Consider the following 25,068-nt stretch of genomic DNA (forward strand, 5'->3'; position numbering starts at 1 on the left):
ATGAGCACACCAAAATCACAACTAACTGCTGAACAATCATCAATTAAAGAAAAAGCTGGAACCTACCAAAAAAGAAACCACAATGAGATTATAGGAGGGGTGCACTTGTGATGTCATCAAATCCTTTACTACCTGGCGACACAAAAACTGGAGAATGATTATATCACAGAACTTCTCCCACAGGAGTGAGAGTTCTGAGCCTGAAGTCAGGCTCCCCAGCTGGGGGCCTGGCATCAGGAAGAGGAGCTCCCAGAGCATTTGGCTTTGAAGGCCAGTGGGACTTGATAGCAGGAGCTCCACAGGACTGGGAGAAGCAGAGACCTCACTCATAAAGGGCACATGCAGAATCTCATGCACCTGGAACCCAGGCAAAAGCAGTAATTTCATAGGAGCCTGTGCCAGACCTACCTGCTGGTCTTGGAGGGTCTCCTGGGAAGGTAGGGGGCAGCTGTGGCTCACCCTTAGGACATAAAAACCAGTGGCAGATATATTAGGGAGTATTCATCTTCATGAACTCTTGCTGGAGGCTGATATCTTGCTTGGGTCATTAGCACCAAAACCTGGCCCCACCCAACAGCCTGTAGGCTCCAGTGCTGGGACACCTCAAGCAAACAACCAAGTGGGCAGGAACACAGCTGCATCTGTCAGCAGACAGGCTGCCTAAAGACTTCCTGAGCCCACAGCCGTCTTTGGACACACCCTTTGACACGGCCCTGCCCACCAGAGGGTGAGGAATCAGCTCCACCAACCAGTGGGCTGGCACCAGCCCCTCCTGTCAGGAAGCCTGCACAAGCCTCTAGAGCAGCCCCATCCAGCCAGGGGCAGACACCAGAAGCAAGAAAACTACGATCACACAGCCTGTGGAACTGGGTCTGCAAACAGACTGGTCCCTGATCCTTCAGGGATGAGAGGGAAGTGTACTGCTGGGACATACAGGACATCCCACTTCTCCAAGGTTGAGAAATGTAATTAACCTACCACACACATAAAAGTACAAGTAGAAATTTAGACAGACTGAAGCGGCAGAGGAATATGTTTCAGATGAAGGAACAAGATAAAATCCCTGAAGAACAGTGAAGTGAAGTGGAGGTAGGCAGTGTACTCGAGGAGTTCAGAGTAATGATCGTAAAGATGATCCAGGAATTTGGGAAAAGAATGGATGCACAGAGCAAGAAATTAGAAGTTTTTAACAAAGTCAGAAAATGTAAAGAGCAACCAAACAGAGATGAATATAATAACTGAAATGAAAAATACACTAGAAAGAACCAGTAGCAGAATAAATGAGGCAGAAGAATAGAGCAGTGAACTGGAAGACATAGTAGTAGAAATCACTGCCGTGTAACAGAATAAAAAAGAATGAGAAGAAATTAGGACAGTTTAAGAGAACTTTGGGACAACATCAGGCACACTAACATTCCCATTGTAGGGATTCTAGAAAAAGGAGAGAGAAAGGGCCTGAAAAAATACTTGAAGAGATAATAACTGAAAACTTCCCTAACCTGGGGAAGGAAACAATCACCCAAGTCCAGGAAGCGCAGAGTCCCATAGAGGATTAACCCAAAGAGAAACACACCAAGACACAGAGTAATCAAATTGACAATACTTAAAGATAGAGAAAATATGAAAAGCAGCAAGGGAAAAGGTATAAATAATGTGCAAGGGAACTCCCATAAGATGGTCAGCTGATTTTTGAGCAGAAACTCTGTAGGCCAGAAGGGAATGGCATGATGTATTTAAAGTGATGAAAAAATCTACAACCAAGAATACCCAGCAAGGTCCTTACTCAGATTTGATGGAGAAATCAAAAACTTTACAGACAAGCAAAAGATAAAAGAATTCAGCACCACCAAACCAGTTTTACAACAAATGCTAAAGGAACTTTTCTAAGGGGAAAAGAAAAGGCCGCAACTAGAAACAAGAAAATTATGAAATGGCAAAGCTCACTGGTAAAGGCAAACATGATAAAGGTAAATTGTCCACACACAAACTAGTAGGGAGGTTAAAAGAGAAAAGTAGTAAAATCATCTGTATCCACAATACACAGTTAAGGGATACACAAAACAATTAGATGTGAAATATGATATCAGGGACCTCCCTGGTGGTACAGTGGTTAAGAATCTGCCTGTCAGTACAAGGGACACAGGTTCAAGCCCTGGTCCGGAAAGATCCCACATGCCGTGGAGCAACTAAGTCCGTGCACCACAACTGCTGAGCCTGCGCTCTAGAGCCCACGTGCCACAACTACTGAAGCCCACGTGCCTAGAACCCGTGCTCCACAACAAGAGAAGCCACCACAATGAGAAGCCCATGCACTGCAACCAAGAGTAGCCCTTACTCGCTGCAACTGGAGAAAGACTGTGCACAGCAACAAAGACCCAACGCAGCCCCCCAGAATAATTAATTAAAGGAAAAAAAGAAATAGATCAAAAACAGTAATCATGAAGGGAGGAGAGTACAAATGTGGGGTATTTAAAATGCAGTTGAAATGAGATCAGCAACTTAAAACAATCATATATATTTATATTTATATATATACACACACACACTGCTATACTAAAACATAGTAACCACAAACCAAAAATCTATAATACATATACACACAATAAAGAAAAAGGAGTCCAAACGTAACACAGATAGTCATCAAATCACAAGAGCAGAGAACTAAGAAGAAAGGGACAAAAGACCTACAGAAATCCAATAACAAAATGGCAATAAGAACATGTATATTGATAATTACCTTAAATGTAAGCAGATCAAATACTCCAATCAGAAGGCATAGACTGGCTAAATAGATACAAAAACTAGACCCATATACATGCTGTCTACAAGAGACCCACTTCAGATCTAGAGACACACAAAGTAAGGGGATGGAAAAAGATACTCCATTGCAAATGCAAATCAAAAGAAAGCTGGAGTAGGAATACTCATATCAGACAAAACAGACTTTAAAGACGGTTACAAGAGAGAAGGGCACCACATAATGATCAAGGGATCAATCCAAGAAGAGATATAACAATTGTAAATATATATGCACCCAACATAGGAATACCTCAACATATAAGGCAGATGTTAATAGACATAAAAGTAGAAATTGACAGTAATAATAATGGGGGACTTTAACGCCCCACTTAAATCAATGGACAGATCGTCCAGACAGAAAATCACTAAGGGAAACACAAGCCTTAAATGACACATTAGACCAGATGGGCTCAATTGATATGTATAGAACCTTCCATCTGAAAGCAGAATACACATTTCAAGTGCACATGGAACATTCTCCAGGATTGATCATATGTTGGGCTACAAAGCAAGCTGTAGTAAATTTAAGAAAATTGAAATTATATCAAGCATCTTTTCAGACCACAACTCTGTGAGTTTAGAAGACAACCAGGGAATTCCCTGGTGGTCCAGTGGTTAGGACTCCGTGCTTTCACTGCCAAGGGTGCATGTTTAATCCCTTGTCAGGGAACTAATATCCCACAAGCCGCCCGATGCAGCCCAAGAAAAAGAAAGAAAAGAAAACAGCCACAAGAAAAAAAACTGCAAAAAACACAAACACGTGGAAGTTAAACAGTATGCCACTAAACAACCAATGGATCACTGAAAAAATCAAAGAGTAAATCAAAAAATACTTAGAAAATCATGAAAACGAAAACACAATGATCCAAAACCTATTGGACACAGCAAAAGCAGTTCTAAGAGGGAAGTCTATAGCAGTACAATCTTACCTCAGGAAACAAGAAAAATATCAAATAAACAACATAACCTTACACCTAAAGCAACTAGAGAAAGAACAGTTGAAACCTAAAGTTAGCAGAAAGAAAGAAATCATGAAGATCAGAGCAGAAATAAATGAAATAGACACTTTAAAAAAATCAATAGAAAAGATCAATGAAATAAAAGCTGATTCTTTGAAAAGATAAACAAAATTGGTAAACCTTTAGCCAGGCTCATTATGGAGAAAAAGGAGGGCCCAAATCAGTAAAATCAGAAACGAAAAAGCAGAAGTTACAGCCAATACCACAGAAGTACAAAGGATCATAAGAGGCTGCTATGAGCAACTATGTAGCCATAAAATGGACAACCCTGAAGAAATGGACAAATTCTTAAAAAGGTGCGATCTCTCAAGACTGAACCAGGAAGAAATAGAAAATATGAACAGATGAGTTACCAGTACTGGAATTGAATCAGTAATTTTAAAACTCCCAACAAACAAAAGTCCAGGACCAGATGGCTTTAGGCAAATTCTACCAAACATTTAGAGAAGAGTTAACACCTATCCTTCTGAAATGATTTCAAAAAATTGCAGAGGAAGGAACACTTCTGAACTCATTCTATGAGGCCACCATCACCTTGATACCAAAACCAAAGATATCACAAAAAAAGAAAAGTACAGGCCAATATCATTGATGATCATAGATGCAAAAATCCTCAACAAAATCAAACCAAATAAAAAAGAAAATCTAGCCAACCGAATCCAACAAGACATTAAAAGGATCATACACCATGATCAAGTGGGATTTATCACAGGGGTATAATGAATTTTCAGTATCTGCAAATCAATTAGTGTGATACACCACATTAACAAGTTGAATAAAATTATATGGTCATCTCAATAGATGCAGAAAAAGCTTTTGATAAAATTCAACATCCATTTATGATAAAAAAAAAAAAAAACTCCAGAAAGTGGGCATAGAGGCAACCTACCTCAGTATAATAAAGGCCATATGTGATGAGCCCACAGCTAACATCATAATCAACAGCAAAAAGTTGAAAGCATTTCCTCTAAGATCAGGCACAAGACAATTGCCCACTTTTGCCACTTTTATTCAACATAGTTTTGTAATTCCTAGCCACAGCAATCAGAGAAGAAAAAGAAATAAAAGGAATCCAGATTGGAAAAGAAGTAATTAAATTGTCACTTTTGCAGATGACGTGATACTATACATAGAAAATCCTGAAGATGCTATCAGAAAACTACTAGAGCTCATCGATGAATTCTGTAAAGTTGCAGGGTACAAATTAATACATAGAAGTCTGTTGCACTTCTATACACTAACAACAAAAATCAGAAAGTAAACGAAACAATCCCATTTACAATCACATCAAAAACAATAAAATACTTAGGAACAAACCTACCTAAGGAGGCAAAAAAACCTGTACTCTGAACATTATGAGACGCTGATGAAGGAAATTAAAGAAGACACAAACAGATGGAAAGATATATGATGTTCTTGGATTGGAAGAATCTATATTGTTAAAATGACCATACTATCCAAGGCAATCTATAGATTCAATGCATTTCCTATCAAATTTCCAGTGGCATTTTTCACAGAAGTAGAACAAGAAATTTTAAAATTTGTATGGAAACACAAAGGACCCCAAACAGCCAAAGCAATCATAAGAAGGAAGAATGGAGCTAGAGGAATCAGGCTCCCTGACTACAGAGCTACAGTAAGCAAAACAGTATGGTACTGGCACAAAAACAGACATATAGATCAATGGAACTAGATAGAAATCCCAAAAATAAAGCTGTGCACATATGGTCAGTCTACATCAAAGGAGGCAAGAATATACAATAGAGAAAAGGCAGTCTTTTCAATATGTAATGCTGGTAAAACTGGACAGCTCTGTGTACAAGGTTAAAACGTTCTCTAGCACCAAATACAAAAATAGATTCAAACTGGATTAAAGACCTAAATATAAGACCAGATACTATAAAACTCCTAGAGGAATAAACAGGCAGAACACTCATTGACATAAATTGCAGCAATATCTTTTTTGATCCATCTCCTAGAGTAATGGAAATAAAAACAAAAATAAACAAATGGGATCTAATTAAACTTAAATGCGTTTGCACAGAAAAGGAAACCATAAAATGGAAAGACAACCTGCAGGATGGGAGAAAATATTTGCAAAACGATGCTACCAACAAGAGATTAATTTCCAAATGTACAAACAGCTCATACAGCTCAATATCAAAAAAAACCAAACAAATCAAAAAACGGGCAAAAGACATTTAATGTCTAAGTAGACATTTCTCAGAAGAAGACATACATGTAGCCAAAAGGCATATGAAAAATAATGCCCAGTGTCGCTAATTAGTAGGGAAATGCAAATCAAAAAAAACTATAATGAGGTATCACCTCACACCAGTCAGAATGGCCATCATCAAAATGTCTACCAATACTAAGTGCTGGAGTAGGTGTGGAGAAAAGGGAACCCTCCTACACTGTTGGTGGGAATGTGAATTGGTGCAGCTACTATGGAAAACAGTATGGAGACTTTTTAAAACTAAAAGCAGAGTTACCATATGGTCCAGCGATCCCACTCCTGGGTATATATCTAGAGGAAACAATAATTTAAAAAGATACATGCACCCCAATGTTCATCGCAGCCCTATTTACAGTAGCCAAGAGATGGAAACAACCTAAATGTCCATCGACAGAGGAATGGATAAAGAAGCCATGGTACATTTATACAATGAAATACTACTCAGCCATAAAAAAGGAAATAATGCCATTTGCAGCAACATGGATGGACTAGAGATTATCATATTAAGTGAAGAAAGCCAGATAAAAGATATTATATGATATCGCTTATATGTGGAATCTAAAAAATGATACAAATGAACTTATTTACAAAACAGAAATAGACTCACAAACATAGAAAACAAACTTATGGTTACCAAAGGGGAAAGGGGTGACGGAGGGATAAATTAGGAGTTTGGGACTAGCAGATACAAAGTACTATATATAAAACAGATAACCAGCAAAGATCTACTGTATAGCAAAGGGAACTATACTCAATATCTTCTGATAACCTATAATGGGAAAGAATATGTAAAAGAATATGTATATATGTATAACTGAATCCCCTTGCTGTTTCTTGGGTATAATAGATCTATAAAAATTTGAAAGTACCTGAGAATTCACCATTTAGGCAATTTATAACTAAATTTTCACAGTTATCAAATTTGCACAGAAAGTTTTGTTGTTCGTTTTGTTGTTTATCTGCTTGGGTTTTATTTTCAGTTACAAATTCTGAGACAATTGAATTGGTAAGAATTTGACTTTTTTTCCCCAAGTTAAAGTTCACCTCAAGATTAGTGGATTGGAAAAAAAGGTTAAACAAGTATATTTTCTTCTGGGCAACTTATTGATAATTTCTTGGAACAATTTTAATGAGAAAAATTAATATAGGTGTTTTTCTGTACTTAGCTATTCCTAGCAGCTGTGTACTTACTTCAACCATATTATTCATTTCTTATTGCCAAAATGAGTATGCCTTATTTTAATCTGTTTGTGTAATTACGTGTAATTGTTTTTTTACTTCTCTCTGAATGAAGGCTGTAGAATGAGTCAGAAGCTTTAAAGAACCCAGTGTTTTCCAAAAATATAACCCAACATTTTAGATCATATCAATATCTGTACTGTTCCTCAGTTAATGAATTTACAAATGTAATTAGAATATTTTTAGAATATAAAGAGCTAATACAGCTGTTTTCAAGACTTCTGGGTTTATTATTGTTTCTGTTAAATACTATTCTGTCCTTAGCTTCTCAAAGAGAACACTACTTGTTAAATACAAGCTAATTTCCTTAACAAAACTTGATATTTTGGGTTATGTGCTCTTAGAATTAAGGCTAACAAAAGTACTAGGTAAATCTTATATTTTTTAACCCAAGCTCAAAAAATTTATGGTAGGATATAGAATAATAAAAATGTAAGTAGATAAGAAATTAATAATTGAGATGTAGATAGTAATACCTTTTAGGTATATAGTTTATATCAGTTATTTATATTTGAAAAATCAATTTGGGTATAATTGATATTTATGTAGTAATTGTAGAATATAATTTATTCTGTTGGGCAGTTCTGTTTATGGATAAAATATAATCAGAGTAATTTTAATCTCATGAGATAGCTGATTAACTTGAGGAAGGTTATATTTCTGTCATTGAATTAGTTTATTGGAATAAAAATACATATATAAAGTAAAAGGAACTCAGTGTATAACAGCTGTGTTATTCACATTAGAAAATTAAAGAACAAAAAACAAAGAAAAAGGAAGAGCTGTTCTTTGATTATGAATAAGTAAACCAGACTATCTTTAAATAACTTAATTGGTATCACTTATTAATAAGACCTTTGCTTCCTCCCCCCAGATCAAAGATTCTAAATTGCCTGCATATAAGGATTTCTGTAAAAATCTACCATTCCCAACATATTTCCCTGATGGAGATGAAGAGGAGCTACCAGAAGATTTGTTTGATGAAGACTTGTGTCATCCTGGGGCACCTTCTATTACGTTTGCCTGACCTGGACATGACAGACTCCCACATGTCCTGTGAATTCTGATGAGCCAGAACAATAATATAACCAGGAATTATGTTTTCTTAGTAACAACATACCACACTGGTTATCTTTGTCAAGGGCATAAATTTATCATTCATCCTCCAACTGAATTTCATTTAAAAAATTACCACATTAAGCAAACCGGTTAAGTAGATTGAATATGCCAAATTTAGATGGACCGGCAGTTTGCATATTAGTAAACTCTTTGTAATTTGTGGGCTTTGTCCTTTTTTTACTATGTATTTCTCAAGTTATCTTAAATGTTTATAAATTTAGCTTCTTTTACTAAAGACTTGTCTGTCTTTGTGAAAGGGTGGTTGTGGAACAGTGTCAAATCATATGGGGACTATGGTGTTACCTATTTAGGTAAAGGAAACTATTTCCTGAGTCCTAAAAAGAAAAAGGAATTGAGATTTTTATCTAGATTATAGAAATGTTTATGTCATAGTTAAAGGCCTGACACAGTAAGATCATAAATTATGGGTCTTATTTACACTTCTGTTGGGAGGTATAGTTATTTTTTAGTTAGATCACTCAACTATAAGACAGATGTAATTATTTTTCCTTTTTTTTCAGCCATGCCCTGCAGCATGCGGGATCTTAGTTCCCTGACCAGGGATCCAGTCTGCCCCTTGCAGTGGAAGCTCAGAGTCTTAACCACTGGACTGCTGGGGAAGTCCTGTAATTATTTTTCCTTGATGCCTTCCAAAAGGGATTTGAAATGGCCTGGATGTACATTCAACAAACTTTTTTTTTTTTTTTAATTTATTTATTTTTGTCTGAGTTGAGTCTCCATTGTGGCACACGGGCTTTCTCTGGTTGCAGCAAGCGGGGGCTACTCTTTGTTGTGGTGAGTGGGCTTCTCATTGCTGTGGCTTCTCTTGTTGCGGAGAATGGGCTCCAGGCGCGCAGGCTTCAGTAGTTTGGCATGCGGGCTCTAGAGTGCAGGCTCAGTAATTGCGGTACACGGGCTTAGTTGCTCTGCAGCATGTGGGATCTTCCCAGACCAGGGCTTGAACCCGTGTCTCCCACATTGGCAGGCAGATTCTTTTTTTTTTTTTTTTAACATCTTTATTGGAGTATAATTGCTTTACAATGATGTGTTAGTTTTTGCTTTACAACAAAATGAATCAGTTATATATATATATACATATGTTCCCATATCTCTTCCCGCTTGCGTCTCCCTCCCTCCCACCCTCCCTATCCCACCCCTCCAGGCGGTCGCAAAGCACCGAGCTGATCTCCCTGTGCTGTGCGGCTGCTTCCCACTAGCTATCTACCTTACGTTTGGTAGTGTATATATGTCCATGCTTCTCTCTCGCTTTGTCACAGCTTACCCTTACCCCTCCCCATATCCTCAAGTCCATTCTCTAGTAGGTCTGTGTCTTTATTCCTGTTTTACCCCTAGGTTCTTCATGACATTTTTTTTTTCTTAAATTCCATATATATGTGTTAGCATACAGTATTTGTCTCTCTCTTTCTGACTTAACTTCACTCTGTATGACGGACTCTAGGTCTATCCACCTCATTACAAATAGCTCAATTTCGTTTCTTTTTATGGCTGAGTAATATTCCATTGTATATATGTGCCACATCTTCTTTATCCATTCATCCGATGATGGACACTTAGGTTGTTTCCATCTCGGGGCTATTGTAAATAGAGCTGCAATGAACATTTTGGTACGTGACTCTTTTTGAATTATGGTTTTCTCAGGGTATATGCCCAGTAGTGGGATTGCTGGGTCATATGGTAGTTCTATTTGTAGTTTTTTAAGGAACCTCCATATTGTTCTCCACAGTGGCTGTATCAATTTACATTCCCACCAACAGTGCAAGAGGGTGCCCTTTTCTCCACACCCTCTCCAGCATTTATTGTTTGTAGATTTTTTGATGATGGCCATTCTGACTGGTGTGAGATGATATCTCATTGTAGTTTTGATTTGCATTTCTCTAATGATTAATGATGTTGAGCATTCTTTCATGTGTTTGTTGGCAATCTGTATATCTTCTTTGGAGAAATGTCTATTTAGGTCTTCTGCCCATTTTTGGATTGGGTTGTTTGTTTTTTTGTTATTGAGCTGCATGAGCTGCTTATAAATTTTGGAGATTAATCCTTTGTCAGTTGCTTCATTTGCAAATATTTTCTCCCATTCTGAGGGTTGTCTTTTGGTCTTGTTTATGGTTTCCTTTGCTTGGCAGGCAGATTCTTAACCACTGTGCCACCAGGGAAGTCCCTCAACAAACTTATTAATCACTTATTACTCAAAATGTTAATAGCTCCTGGGTTTCTCTTCATTGTATGGAATGAAAATGTTTACTAATGGCTACTTATAACAGATAATTAAGCTTAAAAATGTTAAGTATAAGCAGGCCTCATTTAACTACTGGATTTCCTCTGGACCAGATTCCTGAGGATCCACAGAGTCTAACTTTTTAAACTCCAGGTATCTTCTGAGACTTGATTCACATGGCCACCCAAGAGACTTAATAACCACAGTGTTAGACCTTTTAATAACAAATTCATTAGTTATCAGGAAATCGCACAAAAACCTAACAGTATTTTCCGGCCAACATTGCATTTCTTATTCTTAATTTTAAATCCAAGTGTAGCCGCATCTCTTTTAAAGTTTTCATTTATACTTCATCTCTTTTAATTAAAGACTTGTGACTTTAATGGTTCTGGTGACTGAATACAGCATCAATATACAAACATATAATAGCAATATTGGGAAATTCTATGGGAGGAAAGTGGATACCATCCACAACAGCAATTTTTTAAAAGATTACTGAGGAAAAAAAGCCTGACAAATATTCTAAGGTCTTATTGGAGAAGATAAGATGTTATTGAAGGACATAAAAGATAACCAAGATAGTCCTCTCCATTTTTTAAGTTGTGAAGGAAAAGATTCAATATTGTAAAGAATTCAGCAATCATATTTTTAAAATCTCAACAGGACTTACCATAGAACTGTTGAAACTGATTCTAAAATTGATATGAATGTGTAAATTCAAGAATAACCAAAACTTAAAATGGTACCCATTAGTTAGGTTTGCCCCACACTATGATTAGGGGCTATTTATGTGTATTTAACTTTGAAATTCTGAACACTGTATGCATCAATTCTGCTTTAATTACCTGCATTTGACCAAAAGATTTTAGTGAACTTATAGGTATGTCAAGGTTGCTGAAGTTATGAGAAGCAGCTGTTACCTTGCAAAACAAATGAACAGTTATTGCTGGGAGAACATGAACTCTTGTTTCTGAGTAAGGTATTTGCAGAGGTTTGTATCAGGAGTCCCCAACCTCTTCTGCATGAAAAACTGTGTTTAATTGCCCAGAAGCCATTGATGGGGGGAATCATTACTCAGGAAGGATGCTTTACACAGTGCAGGAAAGGAATCATATCTGAAAGTAGCCAGATGACAGAAGGAGAGCCAGGACATATGGTGTTTTGAAGAAGGCAGGGAGTCCTCTCCACTAGAGAGCCTGCCCCAGACCCATCACCATCTTCCTCTAGAGTTTGTGTTACCAAGTCCAAGCTTGTGCTGCTCACCCCACGACAGGCCAGTAAATCAAGAGACAAGCTGTTGGGGCAAGGAAAGCCAGCAGACCAAGAAGATGGTGGACTCATATCCCAAAGAACCATCTTGTCTGAGTTAGAATTCAAGTTTCTTATATAATAAAATCAGAGGGAATAAAGTCAAACATTTCCTGGTTCCAGCCAGCCTCCAGAGGGGATGTGTTAATTCACAGGTGGGCCTGGTCCAGATGTTTCCTGTGAGCTAAACAAAGGTATATTAGCTTAATGCTCATTACCTGGGAGTCAGGGTTCCCAGAGATGGGAAGTGCATATACTTTAAGCTTGTAGGCAACATCCCTTTAGTGATTAACTTGTAATAGAATACAAAGGTTCTTCCCTATTACAATTCCCCATTGCCAATGTCCATTCCACAGTCTTGTGGGGAAAGGGACAAAGACTGCTCTGGCTACTTCCTGCTGAACAGGGGCAATGAATATTCTTTAGAATCTTTAGCAGTAAAATCCTCTTTCCTTTTTTATCTACAACCATTTGAACCTGAAGAAACTCCTTAGCACTTTGTTGTCTAATTTGTAATTGAACTTGGGGTTGGGGTTCAGTTCCAGTTCCCAATACATATACTAAGTTCCTGTGCTGTTTATTTGGAAAAAATTAAGTAGGTTGACCCCTCTCCGCCATAATGAAATTACCATTTACTTAAGTTCAATAGGCAGACCTGTTGGAGTCAAACTCAAGAACAGGGTTTAGTATAATGCCCAAAGTTTTAGCATAACTGGCAACTGCTAGGTCTTTCAGAGCATTTATAGATTCTCCTGCCTGGGCAGACACCTAGAATTAACTACAATACAGTATTTCAAAGGGGCTTAATGTAAGCCTGCTTCTGGGAGCCACTAATCCATAGCAGGGCAACTGACAAGGCCTTATCCCAAGTTAAGTTAGTATTCATTTTCTCAGTTTTTCCTGTTGATTGTGGTCTCTGGGATTAATGTAGTTCCAATGCCTTAAACCAAATCAGGGGATAATTTCCTTGAGGGCTTTAAACTGATTAAAAAGTACTGATTTTAATGAACTTATTTACAAAACAGAAACACAGACTTAAAAAACCAAAGGGGAAAGGTTAGGGGGGAGGGATAATTAGGAGTTTGGGATTATCATATACACACTAGTATATATAAAATAGATAATCAACAAGGACCTACTGTATAGCACAGGGAACTCAGTATTCTATAATAACCTATATGGGAAAAGAATCTGAAAAAGAATATATGTAATGGAATCACTTTGCTGTACACCTGAAACTAACACAACATTGTAAACCAACTATACTCCAATACAAAATAAAATAATTTTTAAAGTACTGATTTTAAAAACTAGTAATTTTAAACTGCCACACACAAAACCAGTGGTGGACAAAACAGTCTCCTTTCCTTCTGAAGTTTATACAATTCATTGTTATCATTAATCAGTCTTTTTACGAAGAGTTCTGAGACCATTATTCCACCACTGATTAAGACTGGGGTGGCAGGTATTGGAGATAATAGTCATTTAGCCTCTGAGTTTTCTGGACAGACTTGATGACCTTGCCAGCTCCAGCTGCCTTCTTTTCCACCACTTTAATGACACAGCAACTGTCTGTCTCATGCCATGAACAGTAAAACAACCCAGAGGAGGATAGAGAAACTCTCAACACATGTGGGCTTGCTAGGAACCGTATCAACAATAGCAGCATCACCAGATCAAAAATTTGGTGCCAGGACTTCCCTGGTGGCACAGTGGTTAAGAATCCACCTGCCAGTGCAGGGGACATGGGTTCAATCGCTGGTCTGGGAAGATCCCACATGCCACAGAGCAACTAAGCCTGTATGCCACAACTTGAGCCCATACACTGCAACTACTGAAGCCTGCACACCTAGAGCCCGTGCTCTGCAACAAGAGAAGCCACCACAATGAGAAGCCTGTGCACTGCAGTGAAGAGTAGCCCCCACTCGCTGCAACTAGAGAAAGACTGCACGCAGCAACGAAGCCCCAGTGCAGCCAAAAATTTTTAAAATAACAAATATAAAATAAAAACGAACTTGGGCCCATCTTCCAGCTTTTTCCCAGAATAATGATCAGTCTTCAGCTCAGCAAACTTGCAAGCAATGTGAGCTGTGTGACAGTCCAGCACAGGTTCATATCTAGCACTGATTTGGCCTGGATGGTTCAAGATAATCACTTGAGGTATGAAGCCAGCTGGTTCCATCAGTGGGTCAATTTTTCTGTCACCAGCCACATGGCCACAACAAACATCTTTGACAGACATGTTCTTGACATTGAAGCCCACACTGTCCCCAGAAAGGCCTTCACAAAAGCTTCATGGTACATTTCAACAGACTTTACTTCAGTTGTAACATTGACTGGAGCAAAGGTGACCACCACGATAGGTTTGAAAACAGTCTCCACTCAACCCACAGGGACAGTACCAATACTACCAATTTTGTAGATGTCCTGGAGGGGCAGACTCAAAGACTAGTCAGCTGGATGAGTTGGTGGCAGGATGCAATCCAGAGCAGCATGGTTCCACTGGCATTGCCATCTTTTGGGTGAATTTCCATCCCTTGAACCAAGGCATGTTAGCACTTGGCTCCAGCATGTTGTCACCATTCCAGCCAGAAATTGGCACCAATGCTCCTGTGTTGGGGTTGTAGCCAATTTTCTTAATGTAAGTGCTGACTTCCTTAACAATTTACTCATACCTCTTCTGGCTGTAGGGTGGCTCAATGGAATCCATTTAACATCAACACTTAGTTGTTTCACACCAAGAGTGTAAGCCAGAAGGGCATGCTCATGGGTCTGCCCATTCTTGGAGATACCTGCTTCAAATCCACCAGCATCAGCAGCAACAATGAGGACATCACGGTCAGACTGGGATGTACCTGGAAGCATGTTTTTAATAAAGTCTCTGTGTCCTGAGGCATCAGTAATAGTCACGTAGTACTTATGGTCTCGAATTCCCACAGGGAGATATCGATGGTGGTACCACACTCATATTAAGCTTTCAGTTTGTCCAAGACCCAGGCAATCCTCTTCAGAGACTTTTTCTGTCCAGGTGGGATTGCTTCCACCCATCCTGAAAAAAAGTGTCCACAAACACTAGCAGGTATCTGAAATTTCCTGTAGCTCAAGGCATTTGTGTCCAGTCGTTGGCGGCACAGATTCCTTTGTGTTGGGCCCCCATCTGGGAGGTCCAACAGCAGTCTTTGGGTTGTTTTTAGCATGAATCATGCAATTCTGAGTGACTCACTGTATAATCTTCTATAGGTTAGGCCCCATTATATATATTTGAATCCATTGTAAGGTGGCATCTCTCCTGTAATGGGTACTAATATGAATGTGCTGCAGCACAGGGTCCAAGATCACCTCAGGAATCAAAACAATTGTGCACTACATTTCCAGCCAGGCAAGGTGCAATCCAAGTGAAACCCCACTCCTCGACCCTCTCTTTGTCCTTTTCTGAATATACTGGATGGTATTTTGACAAGTCAGTCTATGGGAGAAGTGATCCTCTTGCCTCAGAGGATATTGCTTTAGGTTAGGTGTCCCAGCGTCCCTTTTTAAGGGGATGTCTATTGGCCATGTGTTTTTGGCCTTCCCTGGGGTGCTGTTAGCACACACTCTGGTCTTATCTTTTCACAGACCTGGGATGGGGGGGAAGGAGGAGGAGAGCTCTGTCTCCTGGGGTTTTCATGAGCACCATCTGTAGGCTTAGAGTGTTCTCGTGGGACTCTGATGTCAAGCTGTTCTGAAGAAAAACTTAAGGGTGAAAGCTCATTGTTTCTCCCCCAGTAGGGGCTTACCTCTCTTCCAGTTACTCCCCTTTTGGGAATCCAGTGCCAAAAAAGTGGCATTTTGTTTTACATCATTCTTCTGTTGCTGTTCCCTGTTGAACACTTTAAAAACAACATCTACCCACTGAGAAGGATTCATTCCAAATGCACCATCTAATCTTCACAACTTTATCCCAATATCTGAGACACTTTGCCCAAAATAGATCAAATTTATCATTCTAATATTTTCAGGGGCCTCAGGATCTGCATTAGTATAATGTCTGTAGGCTTGATACATCTTTTCCAAAAATTCAGAGGGATTTGTTTTTTTGCTGAATTTCTTGAATTTGGTTTGAACTATTTTGCTTTGGTTCCCCTTTTCAAAGCCCTGCCCAGATGCACTAATAAGTAGTATTATAAATAAGGGCATTCCTCCCTCATCATGGTCCCAGTTTAGTTCAGCTGTGGGTGATGCCAAGTGGGCTCCAGTTATAGAGGACCCTCCTTAATGAAGGAGGGTTGCAATCTTTCCAGTTAAAGAAGTCTGAGAAACACAGCTGACTGATCATTTGCATTTAGTTCCCACATGAGATAAAGGTGTAAGGGAAATTGCCCTGCCCTGGGAGGGGCCCAAACTGGGTGCCCTGTCAGGTCTTAGATGGTGGTACTAGACCAAATCCCTGTGCCCCAGGAACTAACACAGGATTTTCTAATTGATCCCTATAAGGAGGGGCAGTTCTGAGCCCCAGTGTCAGGAATTGGGGTTGGATAGGAAAGGAAAGTGGTGGAAGGGGTGGATATATTGGCATAACAGCTGGAGGAGTTAAGGTTTTTTATCTTCCCTCCAGAATTAGACTTTTTAAATTGAAGTATAATAGATTTTTTAAAATTGTATTTATTTGGCTGTTTTGGGTCTTCGTTGCTGCACACACGCTTTTCTCTAGTTGCAGAGAGCAGGGGCAACTCTTCATGGTGGTGTGTGGGCTTCTCATTGCAGTGGCTTCTCCTGTTGCAGAGCACGGGGTCTAGTCACACAGGCTTCAGTAGTTGTGGCACACAGACTCAGTAGTTGTGGCTCGCAGGCTCTAGAGTGCAGGCTCAGTAGTTGTGGCGCACAGGCTTAGTTGCTCCGTGGCATGTGAGATCTTCCCAGACCAGGGCTTGAACCCATGTTCCCTGCATTGGCAGGCGGATTCTTAACCACTGCACTACCAGGGAAGTCCGAAATATAGTTGATTTACAGTGTTTTGTTACTTTCAGGTGTATAGCAAAGTGACTCAGTTATACTGTATATACATATATATATTCTTTTTCAGATTCTTTTCTCTTACAGGTTATCAGAAAATATTGAGTATACTTCCCTGTGCTATACAGTAGGACCTTGTTGTTTATCTATTTTGTATATAGTAGTGTATATATGTTAATCCCAAACTCCTAATTTATCCCTCCCCCTCCTTTCCCTTTTGGTGACCATAAGTTTGTTTTCTATGTCTTTGGGTCTATTTCTGTTTTGAATATAAGTTCATTTGTATCATGTCTTCTTGGATTCCACATATAAGTGATATCATATGATATTTGTCTTCCCCTGACTTACTTCACTTAGTATGATAATCTCTAGGTCCATCCATGGTGCTGCAAATGGTGCTGCAATCCCACTCCTCAGCATATATCTGGACAAAACTCTAATTCGAAAAGATACATGCACCCCAATGTTCACTGCAACACTATTTACAATAGCCAAGACATGGAAGCAACCTAAGCGTCCATTGACAGGTGAATGGATAAAGATGTGTTATATCTATATACACACACACACAAACACACACACACACAGTAGAATATTACTCAGCCATTAAAAAAGAATGGAGGAGTTAAGATTTGAAGCAACATATTCTCACTCTCATTCTCTTCCTTTTCTTATTTTCCTTGATATAATAGCGCAAATGCTTGCTCATAAAGGATTTCATCATTTTTCCCTGCTTCTTCACAGAATAGCCATAAATAGTAATTGATCCTCTCTAACCTTTAAAGGATGACTTTTTGCCTTGGCATCAACCAAACAGGGAGAATTCTGGGCTGAGGGTTTTGGTGATTTTAGGAACCAAGTGGAATCTTTTTCTCTTCTCCCTAGGAATGTCCCACAGACACACCATTCCCCCCCCCCATTCCTTTTCTCCGTTTGACATCAGTAAAAGTTTTAAATATCACAAAATTGATTTGACTGTAAATGAAGAAACAATACCAAACAAAATGAAGGGAAAAACTCAGAGGACAAACAGTAAATCCTAAATAAACCCTCAAGGTTGGTCTTGGAGTTTTACATATACAACGACACAGGAGACCATAAATGATGTAATTAACACAGCAAGGGTAGCAGTGCATGGTGCACAGGGTCCCAAGATAACCCTGAGTAAACACCCTGTGGAGATCTGGACAGGTACAGTGGCCACACATTTTTACAGTAAAATATCATCTTCTTCTCACTCATGGGTTCAAGGCTGTAATCAGATCACTTATCCACAACCTACTTCAGAGGACTTTCTTTAAGGGATATTTAAAACATTCCCCATTTTTAAAGACAGAAATTCAAGACAAAACACAAATGGCACATATAAATGCTAGCATCCAAAGAAGCAAACAAACCATTTCACAAATTGAGTAAAAGTCCAACAAGTCTTTCCTCTCTCCAACAGGTACCCTAAACAAAGGTATTTTAGCTTAATGCTCATTACCTGGGAGGCAGGGTTCCCAAAGATGGGCCATTATGTATAATTTAAGCTGATAGGCAACATCCCTTTAGCGATTACCTTATAATACAATACAAAGGTTCTTTCCCATTACATCTGCAGATGGACTGTGTGTCTGCATTCGAGTTTGAAGGAGAAATTTTCTGATCACCTTTTAGGATCACAAGTGTGAGCCCTGTCACTTAGAGCCAGACAGGGAGCAGACGATCCACTTCACCCCCGCTCCCCACCACCAGCACCTTGTACAGCTCCCTATTTTTGAAGAGGATCAGGACCCCGTTCCCGCAAACTTTTTCAGTGGCCCAGAAGAAGTGACCTGACTTCTACAGAGCCAGGTGGGAAAGGAGATGCCTTCTCTATGCTTACAGGGTACAAAAGCCAAAGTCTGCCTGGTCCAACAGACACTAAGAAAAACACCTGTGATTTGCTAAGAATCTTAGGTCACTTTCTGGCTCCAGCTCTTGTCATCAAATATTCAACTCGAGGAAAATGGAACTCTGCCTACAATGGATACATGGTCTGGACATGGGTCACTCACCTTTCTGTTTGGAGCCCATGCAATACTAGTGGCTGACTCCTGAGCTGTGTTGGCAGATGGAAAGGCATGGAGTTCAAATGGGCTTGAACTTGATCCACTGTTTTAGATTTTGTCTTGAAATGAGGAAATTTTTGTAACCAAACTTCATTCAGTTTAGACATTTCTTCCAGTCTTAGTTGGTATTAGCTATTAGTTATAAAATAGGTAAATACTGGGCCTCATATAAATTCTGTAGGCCTCAGTAAGGCCAAATGGTCAAGACATACCTGCTTTAGCACTATTCACAATAGCCAAGATATGGAAACAACCTAAATATCCATCAACAGATGAATGGATAAAGAATATGTTTTACACACACACACACACACACACACACACACACACAATGGAATATTAGCCATAAAAAAGAATGAAATAATGCCATTTGCAGCAACATGGATGGACCTAGAGATTATCATACTAAGTGAAGTAAGTCAGGCAGAAAAACAAATATCACATGATATTACTTATATGTGGAATCTAAAATGTAACACAAACGAACTTATCTACGAAACAGAAATAGACTCACAGACATAGAGAACAGACTGTGGTTGCCAAGGGAGAGGAGCGGTATGGGAGGGCTGGATTGGGAGTTTGGGATTAGCAGATGCAAACTAGTATATACAGAATGGTTAAACAACAAGGTCCTACAGTATAGCACAAGGAACTACATTCATTACCCTGTGATAAACCATAATGGAAAAGAGTGTATATATATATATATATATATATATATGAATCACGTTTTTGTACGGCAGAAATTAACACAACATTGTAAATCAACTATACAATAAAATAAACATTAAAAAAATGCCCATTAGTGCCCACATTGGCTGAAGGTCACTGCTTTGGAAGTTCCCCCTACTCTTGCAGGAAGTATGGCAAGAGAATGGGCTGGTGGTGCTTATCTTGCATAAATTGTTTCATAATGGAGTGTTCTTGTGATGATGTGGGGCACATTGCTGATACCGGTGTTACTGAAATGTTGTCCCCAGAGCATGTAAATACGGACAGACAGAAGTAGGTCTCGTGCTATGAGGCCCCCTTGGGCAAACGTCTTTAGGAGCTTCCTTATCACATGTCACTTGGTGGCTACCTGTCTTCTGTACAGGAACTGGTTCTTCACAGAAGAGTTTACTTGACTAATGATGGAAGAAGTTTCCCCTGCTTTCAGAAATTTTCTATCAAGTTGACTTCATTGTAACCAGAGACATTTCTCCTTCAGTTTCCAGTGTTATTGCTGTATCTGCTATAAAGTCACATCTGCCAGCTTCCAGTCATAATTCCTGAGGACTAGTGGGAACTGAGCCCCAGAAACAACAAAGCATGCAGTACAAGACAGCTGCCATCAACATCCTGCCTCTAGCGACTGCCCAGGATTCCCTGAAGTGAGAGGACCCAATTAAAGTGTCATCGTCCCCTCCGGAAAACAGCCAGAGTCCTGCGTGTGCATGGTTGCCAGCCTCCATCCCATTATTTGCTTTTCTGCTTTTAAATGTTGTTTCCAAAGAACTTACAGCAGTCCCTGCCATGCATTGTTTTTCATTCTTTTTCGATTAATGAGGTGACCTGCTCAAGTTAGATGAGCCAAATTAATCTCAATGAATGCAACCCATAACACCGTAAAAGCAAATAAGTGACTTTAACTCTGCTTGCCAAAGAATCTTTTTGGCATAGGAGACGCCTAATTTTTCCTTCCTGACATTTGACAGGAAGAGTGAAAGTGACAGTCGTGATCTTGATTCTCTTAAAGCAGACTTTTTATGAGCATCGAGTATGTGTCAGGGCATTTAGAAAATTTGTTGTTGTTTTTAAAGAGAAAGGATAAGATATCCATCAAGTTCGGCACTGCATTGAATTTGCTTTATTTGAGAAGGAAGTAACTGCATCACAAAAGTCCTAACAAAGATATTAATGGGACTCTGTCAGAATGAATAATAATATTCATTGGGCATCCAACATAAATGTCCTTATCTAAAATGGTATGTTGAGATGATGAAGCAAAGATGACAAAAGAACTGTTGGCTGACTGTCCATTTTTTTCTGCTAACTGTAGAAACAACGAACGTGATGCTTTACCTCACAAAGGAGTACTGGTGATTGTAAGGAGGGGGCCCCTTCCCTCCTCCAACAGACAGTTTTACCAGCTGCCAATAACAGCCAGCCTGCTGCTAAAATGTCACCATAAGGGACACAACTGAGGTTACAGTATCCACAGAGGACATGGATATTTAGGAAAACATGAGTCAAAGCAGAGGAAGTAGGCAAAGAAAAAAGAACTGATGAAAAGAAAGTAAATAAGGAAAAGATCTATTCTATAAAAACTCTAGACTTTTTTCAACCTGGAAAATTAGAACCGGCAGCATCTCTTCCCTGCTTGCATGGTTCCTTTTTCTAGTCAGTAACCACGAGGATGCCTTTGCCATGGGAAGACTATTGTGATTTAATGACCCAAAGCCCTTTGTTAAATACCATTTCCCATAAAGAGAGAGGCTCAAGGTTCTGTGGCCCAGGAGCCATTGAGATGTGCGTTTATGAGGAGGTCCATCCAAACTACGTTAAACACAGGAAATTCTCACCGTGGTTTACAAAGGCAAGTTTTACCCTCACCTGACACAGTGCTTGTTAACCTTGGCTGCAACTTAGAACCACGCAGGTTGCTTTTAAAACCTAAGTCCAGTATCCTCAGAATCTCTGGAGCTGGTTCCCAGATGTCAGTGTTTCTTAAAGCTCAGTGAAGGTTCAGAACCACTGGCCTGAAACAGCATGGTGTACAGATGGGCAAGTCATGTAGGGCACCTGGGTCAGTTATTTGGGAACCTCCCTAGAGCAATTCACATGGGAGAAAATTTTATTAAATTGTAATAATAATAATGTGTATATGTGCATGGTACTACTTTATATTATAAAGTGTTTTTATGTCCTTGTGAGAGTGCCCCCTGGGAAAATGCTTCACATCTTGTAAAACTACACAAATGTTAGATGTAATCAGCCTGGGACGTCCCTGGCAGTCCAGTGCGTAAGACTCTGTGATTCCACTGCAGGGGCCAAGGGTTTGATCCCTGATTGGGCAATTAAGATCCCTCATGCCACATGGCCAAAATAAAAAAAAAAAAAGAAGAAGTAATCAGCCTGTGTGATCACTGAGGAAATGGGCAGAATGAGAGGCCTGGGACTCGGTCAGTTCTCACCAAACAAATGGCTGGCAGACCTTTTACCAAAATTGGGTCCCTGACTTTCCTGTGTCCTCTCTACAACAACTTGGGAGTCAGAATTATCTTTGAAGATCTCCCTAAAAGATTGATATATTTGGTTTCCTCTATTATGAACTGTGATTTAGCCTCATGTACAAACATGTATTAAAAATTGCTCTAAGTTGCCTTAGAAATATGTTGCTTTAGTATCTCCATGATAAGATCACAAGTGAAACAAACTCAATTTTAGCTCCTCTGAACTTTTCAAAGTTTGTTATTGTAATATTTGCAATTGTATTTTTTTCACTTGTCCTGCACGTGCAGCAAGTATCAGAGGTTTAGGGAAAACTACTGAGAGGAAAAATGGAAAGTGGAGAAAACTTTATCTATTAACTTAGTTTCTTTGGATGCAAATTGGGATAGGTGAAGACTGTTCTTCTCCTGGCTGAATGCTTTAGAAGAACCTAGAGAAGCTGCTGTGGAGCTGTAGGGTCTCTAGTGGGGGTGAAGCTGACTTACTGATCATTGAGTCCCCCTCTCAGGCCTCATCAGGGCCCCTCTCCCTCAGGACTTGAAGGTAATAACCGCATGACAGTTATTGAAACCCCCCCAACTGTCAGACCTTTTACCCACAGTCTCTCATTTAATCCTCAACCACCCTGTGAGTCAGTTGGTTATCATCTCTACAGATGAGGAAATTGCAACTCAGAGATTATGTGACATCTCCAAGTCAAATATCCAGTGAATGGCCAAGCTGGGTGAGAGCTGAAGGTCGTGCCCCTCTGGACTCCTGGTCACACATTCTGGGCAGGGCCCCAGCTTCCTAACTGTTCTGGTAGAGAGCCCTCTCTTCAGCTGTGGGGAAACAGGAGCCCCCTTCCCCAGAGCACATCTGTCGATGTGGTTTAGACAACTTTTCTGGGAGGCAGTTTCTCCCAAGTCTGCAGAAGAAAAGGTGGGTGTCATGTCCCTTAAATTCACCACTTCTCACCTCTTCTCCCATCACCTGAGATGGGAAGGGAGTGGAAAGAAGACTGGTTTGCCAGAGCCAGGCCTGATGAGAATTGGATGGGAGTGAGTGTGAGAGGAAGGGCTGGCCTTGGGTGTGGGATCACTTACCACCAGACTGGGGAGCTCTGGTCGATGTCACTTGTATTTACAACCAAGTGAAACTGCTCTATTGGCAGGGCTAACTTAGCTTCCCATCCAGAGCAAGAGGACCAAGTATGTATTTGAGGGGTCAGGTGCTAATAGTGGTGAATAGAAAGTAAGGATGAAAACATCTGCCCTTCACTCCACGTTACAAGTCTAAATAGTTATATTACCCTCTTGGTCAACTCCATAGTTATTGTTTTAACCTGAGCAAGGGTCTTAAGCCTGACTAGTAGATATTGATTAGACTTGCAAATATATTTAGGCAGTAAAACAGTAGGAGACTTAAAAAAATCCTGAGTTTCCAGAATATCAAAGAAGTCATACCAGCTAAAACTGCTGAACCAACTTCTTTAAAAATAAGCATTGATTCAAAATGTAATAGAATAGTGAACTCTTGCATCTTTTTAAGGACGTTGTCTCAATTTTCTCTCCATCTAATGAGTGGGAAGGAGCATTGGACAAGACAGGTAGTCACTCTTAGACTCTGTGCCTCTTCATGGATGGGAGGCCTATGAAGAATGTCTGTGGATTAGTCATTTCTTCTTTTTATGTGGTAAGTTAGGTTGACCTAATTATCAAACACAGAAGGTCAACGATCATGCCAACTTTGAGACATTGTCTAGTGACCCTTCTATTTCACCATCAGTCAGAAAAGTGCCTGAGCTTTTTAGGACCTTGGTGCTTCCAGGCATGGAGATCCCACCATTTCTTATTTGATCATCTCTGTGTTTAATTATTGGTCTGGCCACAGTGAGGGGGCGTGATTACTCTTTGTTACCTCCTGAACTGTTTGTTTGTTGATTCTACATTGAGCCAGGGGTGTTTCCTAGTCTCACTGAAATTAGAGAGACATTCAGAGAACCCACTGACTGAATAAATAAAAATTAGGGGAAAATCATTATGGGTCAATCATCCAGTTGGATTTTAAGAGGACATGAAAGAAAAGGAGTAACTGATTTTTAAAACTTAAAAATAAACTGTATTATAAAAGTAATATTTGTTTATTATATAAGTTTAGAAAAAAAAGAAAAACACTTCATGATCCCACCTTGTAGAGTTACTAAGACTGTTAACATCTTCTAGAACTTCTGTGCCTATGCATGTGTATGTTTCTATAGGATTATACTGTACATGCTGTTTCATAGTCTTTTTCCGTTGGTAATATATCCTTCAGTGTCTTAAAGTTTAGGGGGTTTGGTTTTTCAGTTGGAAACAGGCTATGATGGGCATCTTTATAGCTAAACCTGTGTGGACATAATTAATTATTCTTAAGTAAATTACTGAAAAGGAAATGACTGGATCAAAGGATATGGAATACCTAATTGCCCCCCAGAAAGACTGTACCAAGTTACATGTGTTCAAAATCTCCTCTATTTAAGACAAGAGTAGCTGGGCTCTCCCTGAGAGGTGTGCACAGGCTTCCTCCTCCACTTACCAGTAATTCCTCCCCTGCTTCCAACTGAGGATATCGCTGTTTTTCTTTCCTTTAACAAGTTCCTGAGGGGTCAATGCTCACCCTTCCCTTATTTCACTTTTCTGTCTCCACTCCTAGGACTGGATTTATCACCCCAGTGAGCCAAGCAAGGACCCTTAATACCATCTTGGAATTCCCAGGATCTCAGAGAGGAGCTAATGCCCTGGGTAAAATTATTAGGCCATTATGTGGAAAGCAGGAAGGAATGCAAAAGCACAT

General features: G+C 39.6%; 1 protein-coding gene and 1 pseudogene across 1 annotated transcript in view; one reads left to right on the forward strand and one right to left on the reverse strand.

Annotated features, from left to right (window-relative positions):
- MRPL3 (mitochondrial ribosomal protein L3) overlaps window positions 1–8,647 on the forward strand; it is a 44,530-nt gene extending 35,883 nt beyond the window's left edge. Inside the window, exon 10 of the mRNA XM_029214666.1 lies at window positions 8,168–8,647. Within this exon, the coding sequence (XP_029070499.1) occupies window positions 8,168–8,320 (153 nt within the window). The 3' untranslated portion in view covers window positions 8,321–8,647. The remainder of the gene's footprint in view (window positions 1–8,167) is intronic.
- A 4,756-nt stretch (window positions 8,648–13,403) lies between these two features.
- The window catches only part of LOC114890362, a 71,708-nt pseudogene continuing 60,043 nt past the window's right edge, over window positions 13,404–25,068 (reverse strand).

The sequence above is a fragment of the Monodon monoceros genome, unplaced genomic scaffold (assembly GCF_005190385.1).
Source record: "Monodon monoceros isolate NGI ecotype Baffin Bay Population unplaced genomic scaffold, NGI_Narwhal_1 Super_Scaffold_11, whole genome shotgun sequence".
In the NCBI taxonomy this organism is placed as follows: Eukaryota; Metazoa; Chordata; class Mammalia; order Artiodactyla; family Monodontidae; genus Monodon; species Monodon monoceros.